Below are 15,830 nucleotides of genomic sequence, written 5' to 3' on the forward strand. Positions count from 1 at the left end.
TTTTAATGTTAGTTTGTGATTTCTAAACATCTTCAAGTTTTTTTTTCTCTCACTAATCCTTTCAAGAACAAATTCTTTCTCTGGAAAGATAGCATATTTGAGACAAACAACTTTTTATCAATACAATGGTAGAAACAATAACCAATAGTTTTGAGACAAACAAATTCTTTTAAGTATTTTTGAAAAAAAAATTTATTTTATTTTTTTCTTTGGTTCAAATAAATTTTTTAGTGTTTTCAAATCGTTTTAATGTGCTGATATTAAAAATTAATTTTTTTAAATAAAATAATATTTTAATATATTTTCAAGAGAAAAACACTTTGAAAAATAACCGCTACCACAATATTAAATGGGTATAAAACTGGATAAAAAAATAGTATTGATATAAAAAATTGATATAAAAATATCTTATGTCAAGACAAAAAAGAAAATTTTCAAGAATAAATTTTTTTTTCTATGAAGATAGCATGTTTTGAGACAAATAATTTTTTATCAATACGAAGGATGAAGGTAGAAACAATAACCAATAGTTTCTTTTAAATATCCTATAAATTTCAAAAGTATTTTTGAAAAAAATTAAAATTTTTATTTATTTTTTCTTTGTTTCAAATAAAGTTTTTTGATATTTTCATATCGTTTTAATATATTAATATCAAAAATTATTTTTTAAAAATAAAAAAAATTATTTTAATATATTTATAAATAAAAAATATTTTAAAAAATAATTCTCATCACAATATCAATGGCTGTAAAATTTGATAAAAGAATTAGTATTGATATACGAAAATTGATATAAAAATATCTTATATCTAGACAAAAAAGAAAATTCATACTACACTGACGTTAAAGAATAAAAGCTTTCAATTTTTCATTCACACTTTCATAGAAAAATGTGATTGTATGCATTCAATGTCCAGATATTAGGAGTTTGATAGATAGAAACATCAGCATCAGCAGGAAAAGAAAGAAAAAGGTATGGAATGGAGGTTATAACTAGATCGCATTGGAACCTACAAAACGTTGCATAAAAGGGTACTATTGTAAGGTTTTAATAGTTAGGGATTGAAAGTGAGAATTCTGTAAACTACAAGGTTGTGTTGGTATGTTGGCCAAGACAGATCACATTAACAACATACTCCATCCCAGCTCTGTAAGAATTGAAGGGTAATTATCCAGAGACAAATCCAACGCTCTCGGTGAACTTCTAAAAAGCTACAACGCCGAAAACAGAAACATCAAAGCAGAGAGAGAGAGAGAGATGAACCCCTATAACGGCAACAACAGGAGTGATGAAGAGGAAAAGGGTTTGCTATGGAAGCTTCCAGAGGTTAGGTTTAAGGAGCTTGGGAGGGTGGGTCCTGCTTTCGGCTTTGGTGCTGGCTGTGGTGTTGGTTTTGGTGTCGGCCTCGTTGGAGGTAATCCATCACTTCTTCTTCTTCTTGTTCTTCCTGGGTTTATCAGTTTGTTAATTTTATTTTAAATATTCATGTGCTCTCAAATCTCTTCATAGAAAAAAGAAAAATCCCACTTTTTAATTGCCCGAATTGGGTTCTAGAGAAAGACTGAAACTTCGATATTCTCAATTGGCCTTTTTTTTCTTGAGTTGGGGTATTTGACTGCATTTAATATTTCTATTTGGTGGCTGCAGCTTGTGTTGTTTTTTATCTTATATGTGATAATGATGATCATTATCATCATTATATTTTGTTTTACTGAGATTTTAAATGGCCAATTCTTCAGGTGTTGGGTTTGGTCCTGGTATTCCTGGTTTACAGTTTGGCATTGGATTGGGTGCTGGATGTGGGATTGGTTACGGATTTGGCTATGGTGTGGGGAGGGGTGTAGCTCATGATGAGAAACGGAGATACTCTAATGTTGGCAAGCATTTTCGTGGTCCTGTAAATCTTCCAACTCAGTAAGTATATAATCATGTTTCTCTCTGTTTAGCTTATTCAACTGCACTGAACTTGCTTAGATGGATCGTGTTTTATCTTGATGTGTTAAGCAGAATATTCACTAACCTGCTGCAGCGGTATAAATGGAAAGCACTTTGAGAACTTGCCAATTTCTTTTGCATTAGTTTTTCTGGGAGCCTTTTCTACTCTAGCAGGGGAGCCTGCCTTGTTCAGACAACCAATTAAGTTTGCATTTACTGAAATTAGTCATCAAGAATGGGAGATCAGTGGCTGCATAGAAATTAAATTAAATTTGGTTTGGTTTGGATTACCTGAAAATAGTAAGATGATAATGCATTCTAAATGACTCTTTCTGGGGCCGGCCATGCTGGTGATGCAGTGTGTGAATGGGATTTGCTAGTTGGTGATGTATAGGAGAAGATAGGATGAAAATGAAATTTCATTATACAAAGTTTGGAACAAAATATTGTTCAGCTCTTTGGTAGACACGTATCAACCTTGTTTGTGATAGTAACAATAATTTGTGAAAATGTGATTCTTTTTATATTTTGGACAACCTTTGTAATATCCTATATCGGCGGGCGAGGGAGTGGTAGCTAGTCTTATTAAGAGTGCTAGTTGCCAACTTGTCATACATGTCTTGGGGTATCAGGCTCAGAAGTGAGCTCGCGTCACCAAGAACAAAACCGTGAGTTGGGCCGGGCTGTTACATTTGGTATCAGAGCTGACCTCTCTAGCTGTCCGGTTGTGCCGACGGGGTCATCGGGCTCCTTAAAGGGGGTGGATTGTAATATCCCAGATCGGTGGGTGAGGGAGTGGTAGCTGGCCTTATTAAGAGTGCTGGTTGCCAACTTGTCATACGTGTTTTGAGGCGTCAAGCTCAGAAGTTGGCTCGCGTCACCAGGAACAAAACCGTGAGGGCGGTAAGGCTCAAAGCGGACAATATATGGCAGGTTGGGCTGGATTGTTACAACCTTGTTTGTAATAGTAACAATAATTTGTGAAAATGTGATTCTTTTTATATTTTGGACAACGGTAAGGATTTTGTTTGATGCTGTGATTCAGTGTGTCTTTTGTTCTCACTTTTCAATGGTTAGAATTATTCGGTTCACAAAATGCATGAATTTTATAAATTGCTTCTCAATACAGTTTCTTTCAAATTCATTTGTTTGTTTGATGCAAATAATTTTAAACACTAGATATAATGAAAACATATGACGAGACACAAATTGGTTGTGAATTCATAATTTTTTTATATTTTCTATTAGACCATTGTCACCTCTCCCCATTACTCCACAAAGGCATGTGAAGTACACACATGCTTCTATATACATGTATGTGTTTTTGGTGTTTCTTTATTATAATTTGCATGATCACATCGCATTCTTCTCACTCAGCTTCTGGGTCATGCCAGACTTTTTTACTGTTTGTTAGAGATTTGTTCTCATTAACTAACGAGGCTGGATTTGGTGTTGCAGCTTGTTAACATGTTTATTAATAAGCAAAAGATTTGAAAGAGTATTAATAAGCAAAAGTTGTGCCAGTAACTGGTGTCTTATATGCATATGTTGTGCTTTGCAAATAACAGTATTGGGATTTTTTTAGTTTAATTTTTTCTTCAATTAATTTTTCTTCGTGTTGTTAATTATCAGTGATGAGGTTGGTTCCCTTATTGACGAGCTGGTCATCAACACCAAGAAGCTAGTCAAAGCAACTTCAAGAGAAATTGAGAAGTGGAGAAGATGAGTGAAGTCTGTTAGAGCTCTTGTTTCATGGTGTAAAATAGCATTAGTTTGGATCCAAGTGCTCTAACAAGAGTGTTCACAAATGCTTGTATAGATGAAATTATGCCATATTTGTTTTATATGCATAGATTTTAGATTCAATAGTTGTTTGGTTCGGTTGTACCAATAATTGTGCTCGGCAAGAAATTTTTCTTGCGCCATTGTGCATTAAGCCAAAAGGATGCAATGATTTTTCCTTGGAAATTATAATCAATGGTAGCTTTTCCTAGATTTTTTTAGCATTGCTATTGAAGTAGCAGCAGTTATATCTTAGGTTGCCTTGAGAGTGTTTGATGCCAGGATTTCTGCTGATAAGAGCTAGGAGTTTGCTGAGCTATTCTCTCTGATAATCATGCCTGTTCTGATCTGGAAGGATGCAAATTTTGCTTCCTAGTTAACCTTAGTCAATACCCTTTTTAATTGGTGATTTCTATAGTGACTTCAAGTCATCGGATTCTTCAATTCTTTTAACACATTTTAAAACAAAAAAAGACTTTTAAAAAACATACGAACTAGAAAAAATATAAATATATACTTTCGGTGGATATATTTATATTAAAAGATAGCGTAAATGCAAGACGTTCTTAATTAAATGCATGCAATGGAGTAGATGGATGGAACATGCTTCATGCAACTCAGAGAATCTAAAACTCTAAGCAATATGGATTATGTTTTAATTAAAATCATATAAATGAATATTTAATTTCAATACATGCATCTGCAAACGTAAGTACGAGTCTGAAAGAATATGATCTTCAAGTTGGATTAGTTTAAATGCATGTCCACTCATTTGCAAAAAACAATATAAAAAAATGTACTTAACTTCCATAGAACCCACCACCAAGCTAGCAAGCTATTAATAGCGATTATCCGTATGGTGGCTTCCAAAAAATGACTTTCTCATAGTGTAGACTTGGTCTCACTTATTATAAGAAAGAAGTTTCTATACTTTACTTTATTTAATACATGTTTGTTTTTGCTTCGTATCTGATATTTTTAGTAGTGAGGTTCACCACTAAAAACAAAAAATACAACTGTAAAAATATAAATTTGATATTTTTGCTCTTGTATTTTTTTGCTGTAGAGAATTGTACTCACAACACATATAAAAGTAGAAGCAAAAACAAATATATCCATACTAATTTCAATTCTAAATTATATTAACAATTTAAAAATAATTTTATATTATTTTTTAATAATAATATTAGATGGATATAATTTCCTTCAAAAACTTTTGTGGATCAATATTATTGCAAGCCAAGACCATCATGATCTAGACAAGTTGATTTGTATATATGATCAGAAGTAGAATATTTGCTGAAGTACTTTCGCATCATGATAAAAGAGTTGATTTCAGATAAGAAAAAAAAAATAAGGAAGGATTTCACCAAATGCTATTTATTTCTATCGTAAAGACAAGCTTGGAATTTAAGCTTATTATTGGGTGAAGATAGAATAACTTCCAACCTTGATTTGCTATCTCTAGGATAGAAAACGTCTCAACTTCAATATTTATATATTCAGCAGTTCGTGAGCACGATGACGACGTACCATGTCTGACTTTGTTGCTAGAATCTTAATTAGTCCAAGTGGCATTGAGAGAAGCAGCCATGGTGGCGAGAATTATTGAGAGATTTTTTAAATTCAATTATATGTTCATTTTTATCAAGCATGCAGATTCAAGTTTCAATCCAGTTAGCTGATAATTGAGTGGTAGAATGAACATCTTTGCCGCCTGAATTACGGCCAACTGTTCATTCATCCCCATGAATTGCTCGAATTTGATTGTGTATAGCTTAGTTACTTTGTTTTATAATATGGATCCAATGGGAGCAATCACATGAAGCCTTCCTTATCTACTGTGCTGTCACAGATCATTTCCAGCAGCTTCATCTTTATAATACGAAAATGGAGCCATCATGATCTTATAATAATTAAGTCAACAGAAAATTAGGATGTGATTATGCGCCACCACATGATTTAAATAACAAAAACAAATCATATTATTAATTGACTTTCTTAAGGGAATAGCAGATCGAACATCTTGTAAAGAGAGCTTTTCCCACGATATAAACAGTATATATGTCGAGGCTAGTATAAAAGAGGTGGCATGTTTCATTGAGTTCTCACCAAGAAACAAAGGTTCAAAACATTGCGTTGTCACCTTGACATGGCTAGCTCAAAGCTTTCCCCATGTCTAATCTTTCATCAGGTCGTTTTCTTGGTATTGGTCTTTAACTCGGCAAATGCGCAGTTGAGGGTAGGGTTTTACAAGGATACATGTCCAAAAGCTGAGGCTATTGTGGAAGAGGTTATGCATCAAGTGATGAAAGTAGCTCCTAGCCTTAGTGGTCCTTTGTTGAGGATGCACTTTCATGACTGCTTTGTTAGGGTATGTGAGCCTTTAATCTATCTCTGATCATTTGAAAATCCTGAAACAGTTTGAAGCTCTCTTTTTTTCTTGCTCGAACTCATGAACAATGCTTAATTATGATGACTAGCTAATTATATATCTTCTACAGGGTTGTGATGGCTCGGTGCTTTTGAACTCTAGCACTGGCCAAGCTGAAAAGGATTCACCTCCGAACTTAAGTCTTAGAGGATATCAAATTATTGACAGAGTCAAGACTGCATTAGAAAAGGAGTGTCCTGGAGTAGTTTCCTGTGCGGACATCATGGCCATTGTGGCTAGGGATGTCACAGTTGCGGTAAGAAATTTCTTTCAAGATAATTTCTTTTGTAAGAAAAATCTTAAGGAACAGAATGGTTTTAATTGATAATAATTTATCCTATCTATCAGACTATGGGACCTTTCTGGGAGGTTGAAACTGGAAGAAGGGATGGAAGGGTGTCCAATTTTTTAGAGCCCTTGACAAACCTGCCACCATTTTTCGCAAACATTTCTCAATTGATATCAATGTTTCGTTCGAAGGGTCTAAGCGTGAAGGACCTCGTAGTGCTTTCAGGTACTTGAGCATTTCACTTCAGGTTCTTTATAGAGAGTCTTGTAAGAAGAGATTGTACGGAAGTAAATTCTAATTATTCTGTAATTCTGTCACAAAGGTGGGCACACCATTGGCACTTCTCATTGCTCTTCATTCAGCTCTCGGCTTTACAACTCCACCGGAAAGGATAGCACCGATCCCACATTGGACTCAGAATACATAGAAAAACTGAAGAGTAGATGCAAGGTAGGAGATCAAACTACGCTAGTAGAGATGGATCCTGGAAGTGTCAGGACATTCGACAACAGCTATTATACGCTCGTAGCTAAAAGAAGGGGACTTTTCCAGTCTGATGCAGCTCTCCTTGACAACAGTGAGACAAAAGCTTATGTTAAACTTCAATCTGCTGCGACCCATAGATCCACTTTCTTCAAAGACTTTGGTGTTTCCATGATAAATATGGGCAGGGTTGGAGTTCTAACCGGTAAAGCTGGTGAAATCAGGAAAGTTTGCAGCAAGGTTAACTAACTAGTTCAAGTTCACTGTCATTATGGAATAAATTATTATTATTATTATTATTATTTTGCATGGAAAGATTTGTATGGCTTTACGTACCTTGTTAAGAATTCTTTCCTTTTTTCCTTGACGATTTGCTTAATTGTTTGAAGTGTGGAAATCCATTCCATTACTCAATCAATAGCAAATAGTAGTTAAATTATCACTAAATAGTAACTTTGGTGTTTTTCATATATATATATATATATTGTTGGGTTGAATATTCTCAATACAGGCTTGGCAAATCAAGCAAAGTTCTAGTTAAATTAGTTGACTTGCTCACCTTCTTAAGTGAATTCGATGTGTGAGAACAGGAAACGAAAAATTATTATAGCAAGATGTGGATTCAAGATATAATTATAGGCTACCAATTTATATTGATTATTACAAGTTTTTTTATCCTTTTTGGAGCACAAAATGGACTTGCAAAACAAGTTGAGTACTGTTCATCTTTACATCCATCATGCACGTTATTAATCATCACCAGAACTAATCCTTATATACTATAATTTAATTAATTTTATTTTTATTTTTTTATTTTTAAAAAAATTATAATTTATATCCTAAACTTTGTTGTGCGTATAATAGTTCACATCCTATTGTAAAATAGACTAAACTATATGGTTGATCCTAATAAATTGTTTATACGCACAATAAAATTTGTAATATAAATTAACTGTAATTTAAAAAACACAAAGGGTAAGTATAAAAATGATAACAGAATGAGATAATCAGACTAATTTTTATTTTTATAGATATAGTTCTTACATATTATAGTCTTCAAAACCCATTTTTTTTTTAAAAAAAGCTATAGATCACTTAGGTCATTGAATTATACAATGATATTATTTTTTTTATTAACATAAGTGTTCGGGTCAACTTGCGTGTACTTCGACTAATCCTACGAGCTCTGAAGTTAACAACCATGTAAACCAGCAGTGACCCTAAGATTTGTGAGACTTGAACTGGTGACCTTTAGGGAACAAATCTAGAGCCTGACCAGTGAGCTATATCTCTCAAGGTTTTGTTTTTGTTTTTTAATACAAAAAGTAATGATATTAGATTAATCCACCATATCAACTAATCAATCAATTTTAATCTATATGGATTAATTTTATAAATAGCAATCAATGGGCGAACTATGGGTACATCGGGCAAGTGTGCATGACATAGTCAACTGTTGTGACAAACTATGCCTGGTTACAAGTCACCGTTGAAGTTACGGAAGTAAAAACCCTTTCTTAGTTAGATGTGATAGTTTTTTTTTTTATTTAAAAATTTATTAAAATAATTTTTTAAATTTTTTACATAGCACTTTAAAATTATTATAAAAATATTAATTATATATATATTTTCAAGATAAATATATTTTTAAAATTCCGTTAAACCCAATTGAAAATATATATAATAACAAATAGTGGCCTAGCACTCTCACCTTCTATTGATGGCCACTGCATGATTATGAGGGCATTGTTATTGCCAAAGCTTTTGTGTAAAACAACAAAAACTTATGGATGAGAATTTGGATAGGCCACCAATATTATCCATGAACTTCAAGAGCATTCCACGTCAGCCCCGTGATCTTCCACGTCAACAAAACCACCCTATCAAACCTCTGTGTCAGATTACACATCTGCTACACCAGCCAATCACAAACCATGATGTGTATCCAATGTGGCATGTCGACATCCACCAGCTCAAGCATAAAGTATCTCCTCATTCAGTTTTTCTACATCCCATTGTTACCTTATCCAATCCACAACAGAAGCGCCTGAGCAGCACGAAAGACAGAAAGCTTTGCAACAAAGAGATATGGCTTCCCTGGCAGCATCCAGAGCAGCTGCCTCCCTTGGAGTGTCTGAAATGCTAGGAAACGCTCTCAACTTCAGTGGAGCCACCAGGTCTGCTTCTCCGGCTGCATCAACTCCTGCCACGTTCAAGACTGTTGCTCTCTTTTCCAAGAAGAAGCCCGCTCCTAAACCAAAGCCTTCTGCTGTTTCACCAGCTGATGTGGAGCTCGCCAAGTGGTATGGTAAGTGATCCATGTTTCCGTCCATCCTCTCTTCTTCAACTTGGTGAAGTTGAGTTCTATATGCTTAAAAAAATGCTATTCCTTTGGTGGTTTCAGGTCCTGACAGAAGAATCTTCTTGCCGGATGGGCTCTTGGACCGATCTGAGATCCCAGAATACTTGACTGGAGAAGTCCCTGGAGAGTAAGATCACTTTTCTTGCTCTTTATCTTAACTGGATCTTGGTTATTATTCCATTAAACTACAGCTATGGTTTCTAAATTTACTGTCATGATTATATATGTTGACTGATAGCTATAAATATTAATGATGTGGTTACATGTGACTTGCAGCTATGGTTACGATCCTTTTGGTCTCAGCAAGAAGCCAGAAGACTTCGAAAAGTATGTTCAATGTGACTCTAGCTTTTCTTTCTTAAACATGTCGATTTTTCTGATGGAGATTATACTTTTTATTACAGATATCAGGCATTCGAGTTGATTCACGCCAGGTGGGCCATGCTTGGAGCAGCTGGCTTCATCATCCCTGAAGCTTTCAACAAATTTGGAGCCAACTGTGGGCCAGAAGCTGTCTGGTTCAAGGTATGCAACTCTTTATTGGTTTTTTCAATGACAGTTGTTGATTTTTCTTGTCTCGGAATTAATCTTGATAGAAAATTATCATGATACTAGACAAGAGTATAAATGATTTCTGTTTACTTGCTGCAGACAGGAGCTCTACTTCTTGATGGCAACACATTGAGCTACTTTGGCAAGAACATCCCCATCAACCTCGTCCTTGCTGTCGTTGCTGAGGTTATCCTTGTTGGCGGTGCTGAATATTTCAGAATCACTAATGGCTTGGTACTGTGCTTGGACACTATTTTGTTTACCATCCCAATCTAAGAATAGCTCATTTCATGCTCCTGCACTTCTACAATACTAGGAACTATGAATCATTTATAGGATAATTAGTTGCACAATTCTTAGCTACAAGGTTAACGTGTCCCAATTTCCCCTTCTATTTGCTAAACAAGGTCATTAACAACCAATTATGTGTAATTTGAGAAGATTTTGAAATCTGCATGTTTAAAATCTATTTGAACTGTATGGTGCATGGCCTAAGGCTCTCAAATATGCTGGTAGAGATTTACGATTGAATATTAATTACTGGTAGGGTTACCTTATTTTCTAAATGGTGGCAATGACACTGTTATCTTGTATTATTGGTAGGGTTTTGATGACAAGCTTCACCCGGGTGGTCCTTTTGACCCACTGGGCTTGGCAAAGGATCCTGATCAAGCTGCACTCCTGAAGGTGAAGGAGATTAAGAATGGTAGACTTGCAATGTTTGCCATGCTGGGTTTCTACTTCCAAGCTTATGTTACTGGAGAAGGTCCCGTGGAGAACCTCGCAAAACATCTCAGCGATCCTTTTGGCAACAACTTGCTCACTGTCATTGCTGGTTCTGCTGAGAGAGCTCCTTCTCTGTGATTTTACTTTTCTTGATGTTCCCTTACTCATAATCTAAATGCACTGTACATCTCATTGAGATATTTCAAGGTGTTACCGGGCGATCAACCTTAATCCATGCACTTGAAATCTGATCTTTCGTTTAGATTCACAATTATTCACCTATACATAACTGCAAAATATAATCATTCAGCAGAGATACTCATATGTGGTGAAGGGGAAAAGGCAACACTAAATTCCAAGGTAAATGACAGTACACAAGTGGCCTTGTTATTTTATTTTTGACATGCAGAGTGATAATTTTTTGTTAATGGAATTATTCTGGTGCTGTGGAAATAGTAGTCAAGCTAGTCAGATATTCAGCACTGTATTAATAAAAGAGAGAGAGAGAGAGAGAGAGAGAAGAAGAAGACACAATATGACTAATGTACTAGAAAATAGTTTGTTGTTTCACTGAAGAAGCAAAACTGAGGCTGTGATTTGCAACAGAAAGAAAATTAGCTTAAGACCTAGAAAGAGCAAATTAGCCTGTTCTACACTGTAAATTGATGATAACTCTTACAACTACACTGTATCTATTCTGTTTTTGTGCTCTCTCCTTCACAATTTAGCAGCAATCACAAGCTGACTGTTCAAGAGTGCGGCATCAGTATTCAGGATAAACCTATAGGAGTACACATCAAAGATCTTACAATGTCCCTTCTTTTCAACAAAAAACTAAGTTTGGAGTTTGGTCAATCTTAGGAGCTGACAAAACACAGTGTAGATGCAACTGTCTGCCTTGTTGCAGGCAAGCTACCTCAAGTTTCCATCTTTTACCATTGCAGTGCACATAGATGCAACAGTCTGCTTTGATCATCCAGTTCCAAGACTAAAATGTTGCAGCCACTGAGACAGGGCATCAAAAATTGAGTTGGAGTCTTAGTCAATCTAAGGGAGAAATAAACCAGAAAGAACAGCTGGTAATACGTTCAAATTCTTGGTTACAAACCCTGCTGGCCCGGGGAAGTGCATGAACACGCTGAAGTTCATATATTTGCATTGCCCTATAGTAGCAGAACCATCAACCGAAAGCAAATCCTAAACAATATTCAAGTTGTTCGAGGAACATTATATTACTCGTTCAGTTCTCCTTGAGTGCTTCTAATCACACATCAAATATTGCTAAATGTTTCAATTACGTCAATGCATTTCAGTCACCGTTCAAACAATCAGGTGATGTCAGTGCCACAAGCTCAATATTTTTACCAGATAAATTACTCAACAAGCAGCCTTAGATCAATCAGGCAAGTCTCTCTGATGGTTAAGCCTGCAGGAAATCATTAACAGACACTACTGAGTCATAACCGATCAAGGCTGCCCAAAAACGAATTATTTCCAGGAAACCAAATGTGCCCTGCATTTATAATCCCTCCATGATACTTTTCAATAAGCAATTGCAGAAATAGCACTTGCGATTTGCAGGGATAATGAAAATCTTTTGCATTATTTGTAAAATACTTAAATAAGATCCATTTTAATCAAGGAGATTATCATCAAAGATAATGATTTCCTCAGGCAACAGGGGAACAGCTAACAGAAAGGCAGGGAAGCATTTCCTTTTTCACTAGAACAGGACCGCTTTGTTCTTCCTGCCAGCTTAAACCAAATGTATTGCCAGGGTCATGGCAGAGCTTTGATCTCCTAACTGATACCCGTTTATCTGGTCATGAAGAATCTAGCTCTGTATTAATTTAAAAGATTAGCATCCTGATGCAAAGTAAAATAATACACGGCAGGGCCACCCTGCAAAAGCTAGTACCTATACATGATGAGTCTGCAACAATGCATCAGTACCTGCTCTCAATTAATAATGGACCTGCTATGCTTTTAAAACCCTTTACAAAACTGCAGCAACGAAGATAACGCAAGGAACATCTCAACTCCCTCCATTCTAAACATAAATTCATTCATCGAAAAAGAAATACCCAAAATTGGTAGATCAAATTAATGCTTTTTTTCTCTTAAAAAAAACAAAAAACTTTGAAGTCCAATTTATGTAGTTTAAATGTGGACGAGAAAGAAAAAACCACCGAATATGTAATGAAAAACATACTTAAAGAGTTCCAACTCAACAATGCAAGAACAGAAATTAACGGAAACATCCAAAGCAAATATATTTGAAGACCGTCGCTAACTCAATTTTAGAGTATTTGAAAATGTGGTAACAGTTGATTTTTAAAATATTTTTTATTTTAAAATATATTAAAATAATATTTTTTATTTTTAAAAAATTATTTTTAATATTAATATATTAAAATAATCTGAAAATATAAAAAAATATTAATTTAAAAAAAAATAAAAATTTTAAAACTTTTTAAAAAAGTTTCCAAAATCCATCCACTCAAATGAAAACTAGTCAACGTGAAGTTGATATATTAATAAAAGATACATAGAGAGGGAAAAACATTGTTAAGTGAGATGATTCACTTTTCATTGTAACTATATAATGATTAATTTACATTTTTTAAAAAAAAATCAATGAAAATACTTATAAAGGATAATAAAGTCTTTTTATAAGGTTTATTAGTTATTATCATTTAATCAAGAATAAGTAGGTCTTTTCACATTTTAAAAGCAAAATAAAATAATTAAATTAGTATTAAAGCAAAACTTATTTATTCATCCTAATTTTTTAGTTATTATCAAATTAATTAAGGGACAATTTGATATTTTTGAAATATAAAATATAACTTAAAAAACAGTTGGCTAGCATGTGCAGGTGAGAGATGCTTGTGGTCTTCTAGCAACGTATTTAATGTTTCCTGACCTCTAAACGTTAGCTTTCACCATGGTGTTAGAAGCGTCAAGGTGTCTCCATCTAAGTGAGACGGCACATGTCATTGTTTATATGATGGTGTTTCACCAACGGTCTTTTCTTTTTTCTTTTCCTCTTTTCTCTCTCCTTACCTTAAAATTCACGCATGCCGTTCAAAATTTAGTCCTTTATTTTTTAAAAAAAATTTTGTTTTTTGTTCTTTTGTCAAAGTTTAATTTGTTTTTAAATTCATACTTGAATTCATAATTGTGATATGTTATGTTTTTCAAATCTAGTCCTCATTCCTTTGATTTTGATTTTCTATTTTGGATCCATTTGAGAACTTGATATTTTTTTTTAATTTTTGCCTTCAATACAAAATTTTAATTTGTACTCTCATTTTTCAAGTTTGGTTTTCATACTCTTAATTTCTATCTTTTTATTCTTTTATATAATTTTTTATTTCATCCTTCAATATTTGATTTGTTGGGAATTAGACTTTATGGATTTGTCAGATGGGGTGCTTTTGATTTAGAGACTCAGGTCACATGTTTGAAAAGTTAACACAGGTTGACATCACTTTTTTATATTTTGTATATTCCACCCTTCGATGTTGTTTATTTTGCAAAATGAGCTTTGTGATTTCCTTTATTTTCTTTTCAATTAAGTTATCGCAATCTCATGACTTGGAAAATAGATTTTGCCAATTAACTCAATTATTTTTCTTGGGTTGGTTTGTTTTATCTCTTTCTTCAGTTTCGTCTTTCAAAATTGAGTTCTTTTTAAAACTAAGCTTCATCATTTATTTTATTTTTTGCATTCTATTAGATTATCATGTTCATATGATTCGACGCACAACATTTGGCAGTCTTACCCAAGTTTGCATGTGTTTTTTTAGCTATTAATTGATTGGTTTTTTTTTATTTCATCCTTCTATATTTGAATTGTTGGGAATCACTTATCATTATTTTTTCACTTTTATTTCTATGAGGTTGGCCCGGTCATAAACTTGGATTGCGAGTTTGTCATGCTAGCTCAAGTTGACTTGAGATGCTTTACTTTGTTATTTTTTAATTTGTTTTTCAATTTCATCATTAAACATTGGATTATCTTGGAATTTGGCTTTGTAGTTTGTTCCCCTTTTGATAAGCATTCTTTTTTTTTCTAGTCATTGTTATCACTTTTTCTTTTAAAATCATGTGTATTTATTATCGTTGCTTTTTCTATCATATAATTAAATGAAACCATCTTATCGGACCCAATAGAGCCTATGACTGGAGTCATTTTTATTTTATTTTTTCATTCTTTAAAACTCACTAGCAACGCTTGGTTAAACCAAGGTTGTTAAAAATACTTTTTTGACACGATATGAAATATACAATATAAACTCGAATCATAAAATTGCAAGTAAAATTTTAATTAATAATATATTGACAATTCCAAATGTAATACAATTAAAATAAAAGTGAAATAAACAACACAAATGTCCAAAAACTTTAAAATACATAATTCAAATAAAAATTCATACATGGTTTAAATAATTTAAAAATACAATACAATTATGTCCATAGAATTTTATTAACTAAAAATTAACAAATCTAAAACAAACAATTGTTGGTATGTCATGTAAACTAAACATGGCCTCATTGTCTTTATCTTCCCCATTATTCCTAAAACATTCATCAAAATCATTATTATCTAAAAGATTATTACTGCTACTACTAGTATCAGCATCGATATTATGAGTATTAGTGCTGCTACTAGCCCTAGTTGATCTGGATCAATGCAGAACGACATCTTTCAAGATTTTTTTAAAAAAAATTGAAAAATCAAACCATATTTTAATAAAGTCGTCTAAGTTGTACTTCAATTGTATCACGCCAAGTCAACCACTACCTAATTTAATTTAAAACTCAACCTAAAAAGAACCAGATCAACAAGTAATAAGATGAACCAATGTAGCTAAACCGAGTTTAATGACACCCATTAAAATGAGGATGCTCACCAAGCTCTAGTTATCATCTTCACGTTTCAGTACAATTATGCAATTATGAATATATGTTGGTAGCTATTAGAGAAGGGGAACTTGTGATTAAGATTAGCTAGTGGTCATGGTGATCATCAACAATAATCAATTCTAGTCCTGGAGTGGAGCATCAAAGCACTCTCTCCATCGGATTCTTGCATGCTTTAAACCGCACCCACATTCCACAACCACCTTTCCCTCACCAACCCCAACTTCTTTTAATATCCTCAACCCATAACCCGTCTTCAAGCCTTTCCTTATTGTGATCATCAATCCTTTCTCTTGAATCTATGCATATGTCATATAATTTGATAGAGAAAGTGGAA

General features: G+C 33.7%; 3 protein-coding genes across 3 annotated transcripts; all 3 read left to right on the forward strand.

The window, feature by feature from the left end:
* The first annotated feature begins 1,136 nt into the window (after window positions 1-1,136).
* On the forward strand, window positions 1,137-3,929 carry LOC133667876 (protein TRIGALACTOSYLDIACYLGLYCEROL 5, chloroplastic). The gene is made up of 3 exons (XM_062087561.1): window positions 1,137-1,415; window positions 1,741-1,915; window positions 3,569-3,929. Exons 1-3 carry the CDS (start codon window positions 1,259-1,261, stop codon window positions 3,660-3,662), a joined length of 426 nt encoding a protein of 141 aa, XP_061943545.1. The 5' UTR covers window positions 1,137-1,258; the 3' UTR covers window positions 3,663-3,929.
* A 1,861-nt stretch (window positions 3,930-5,790) lies between these two features.
* On the forward strand, window positions 5,791-7,377 carry LOC133668721 (peroxidase 27-like). Its single transcript, XM_062088668.1, has 4 exons — window positions 5,791-6,092; window positions 6,223-6,408; window positions 6,501-6,666; window positions 6,764-7,377. Exons 1-4 carry the CDS (start codon window positions 5,871-5,873, stop codon window positions 7,171-7,173), a joined length of 984 nt encoding a protein of 327 aa, XP_061944652.1. The 5' UTR covers window positions 5,791-5,870; the 3' UTR covers window positions 7,174-7,377.
* Window positions 7,378-8,917: 1,540 nt separating this feature from the next.
* LOC133668401 (chlorophyll a-b binding protein CP26, chloroplastic) lies at window positions 8,918-10,826 on the forward strand. The gene is made up of 6 exons (XM_062088215.1): window positions 8,918-9,232; window positions 9,329-9,413; window positions 9,563-9,613; window positions 9,691-9,811; window positions 9,938-10,072; window positions 10,442-10,826. Exons 1-6 carry the CDS (start codon window positions 9,013-9,015, stop codon window positions 10,700-10,702), a joined length of 873 nt encoding a protein of 290 aa, XP_061944199.1. The 5' UTR covers window positions 8,918-9,012; the 3' UTR covers window positions 10,703-10,826.
* Window positions 10,827-15,830: the final 5,004 nt, after the last annotated feature.

Source organism: Populus nigra, chromosome 11 (assembly GCF_951802175.1).
Source record: "Populus nigra chromosome 11, ddPopNigr1.1, whole genome shotgun sequence".
In the NCBI taxonomy this organism is placed as follows: Eukaryota; Viridiplantae; Streptophyta; class Magnoliopsida; order Malpighiales; family Salicaceae; genus Populus; species Populus nigra.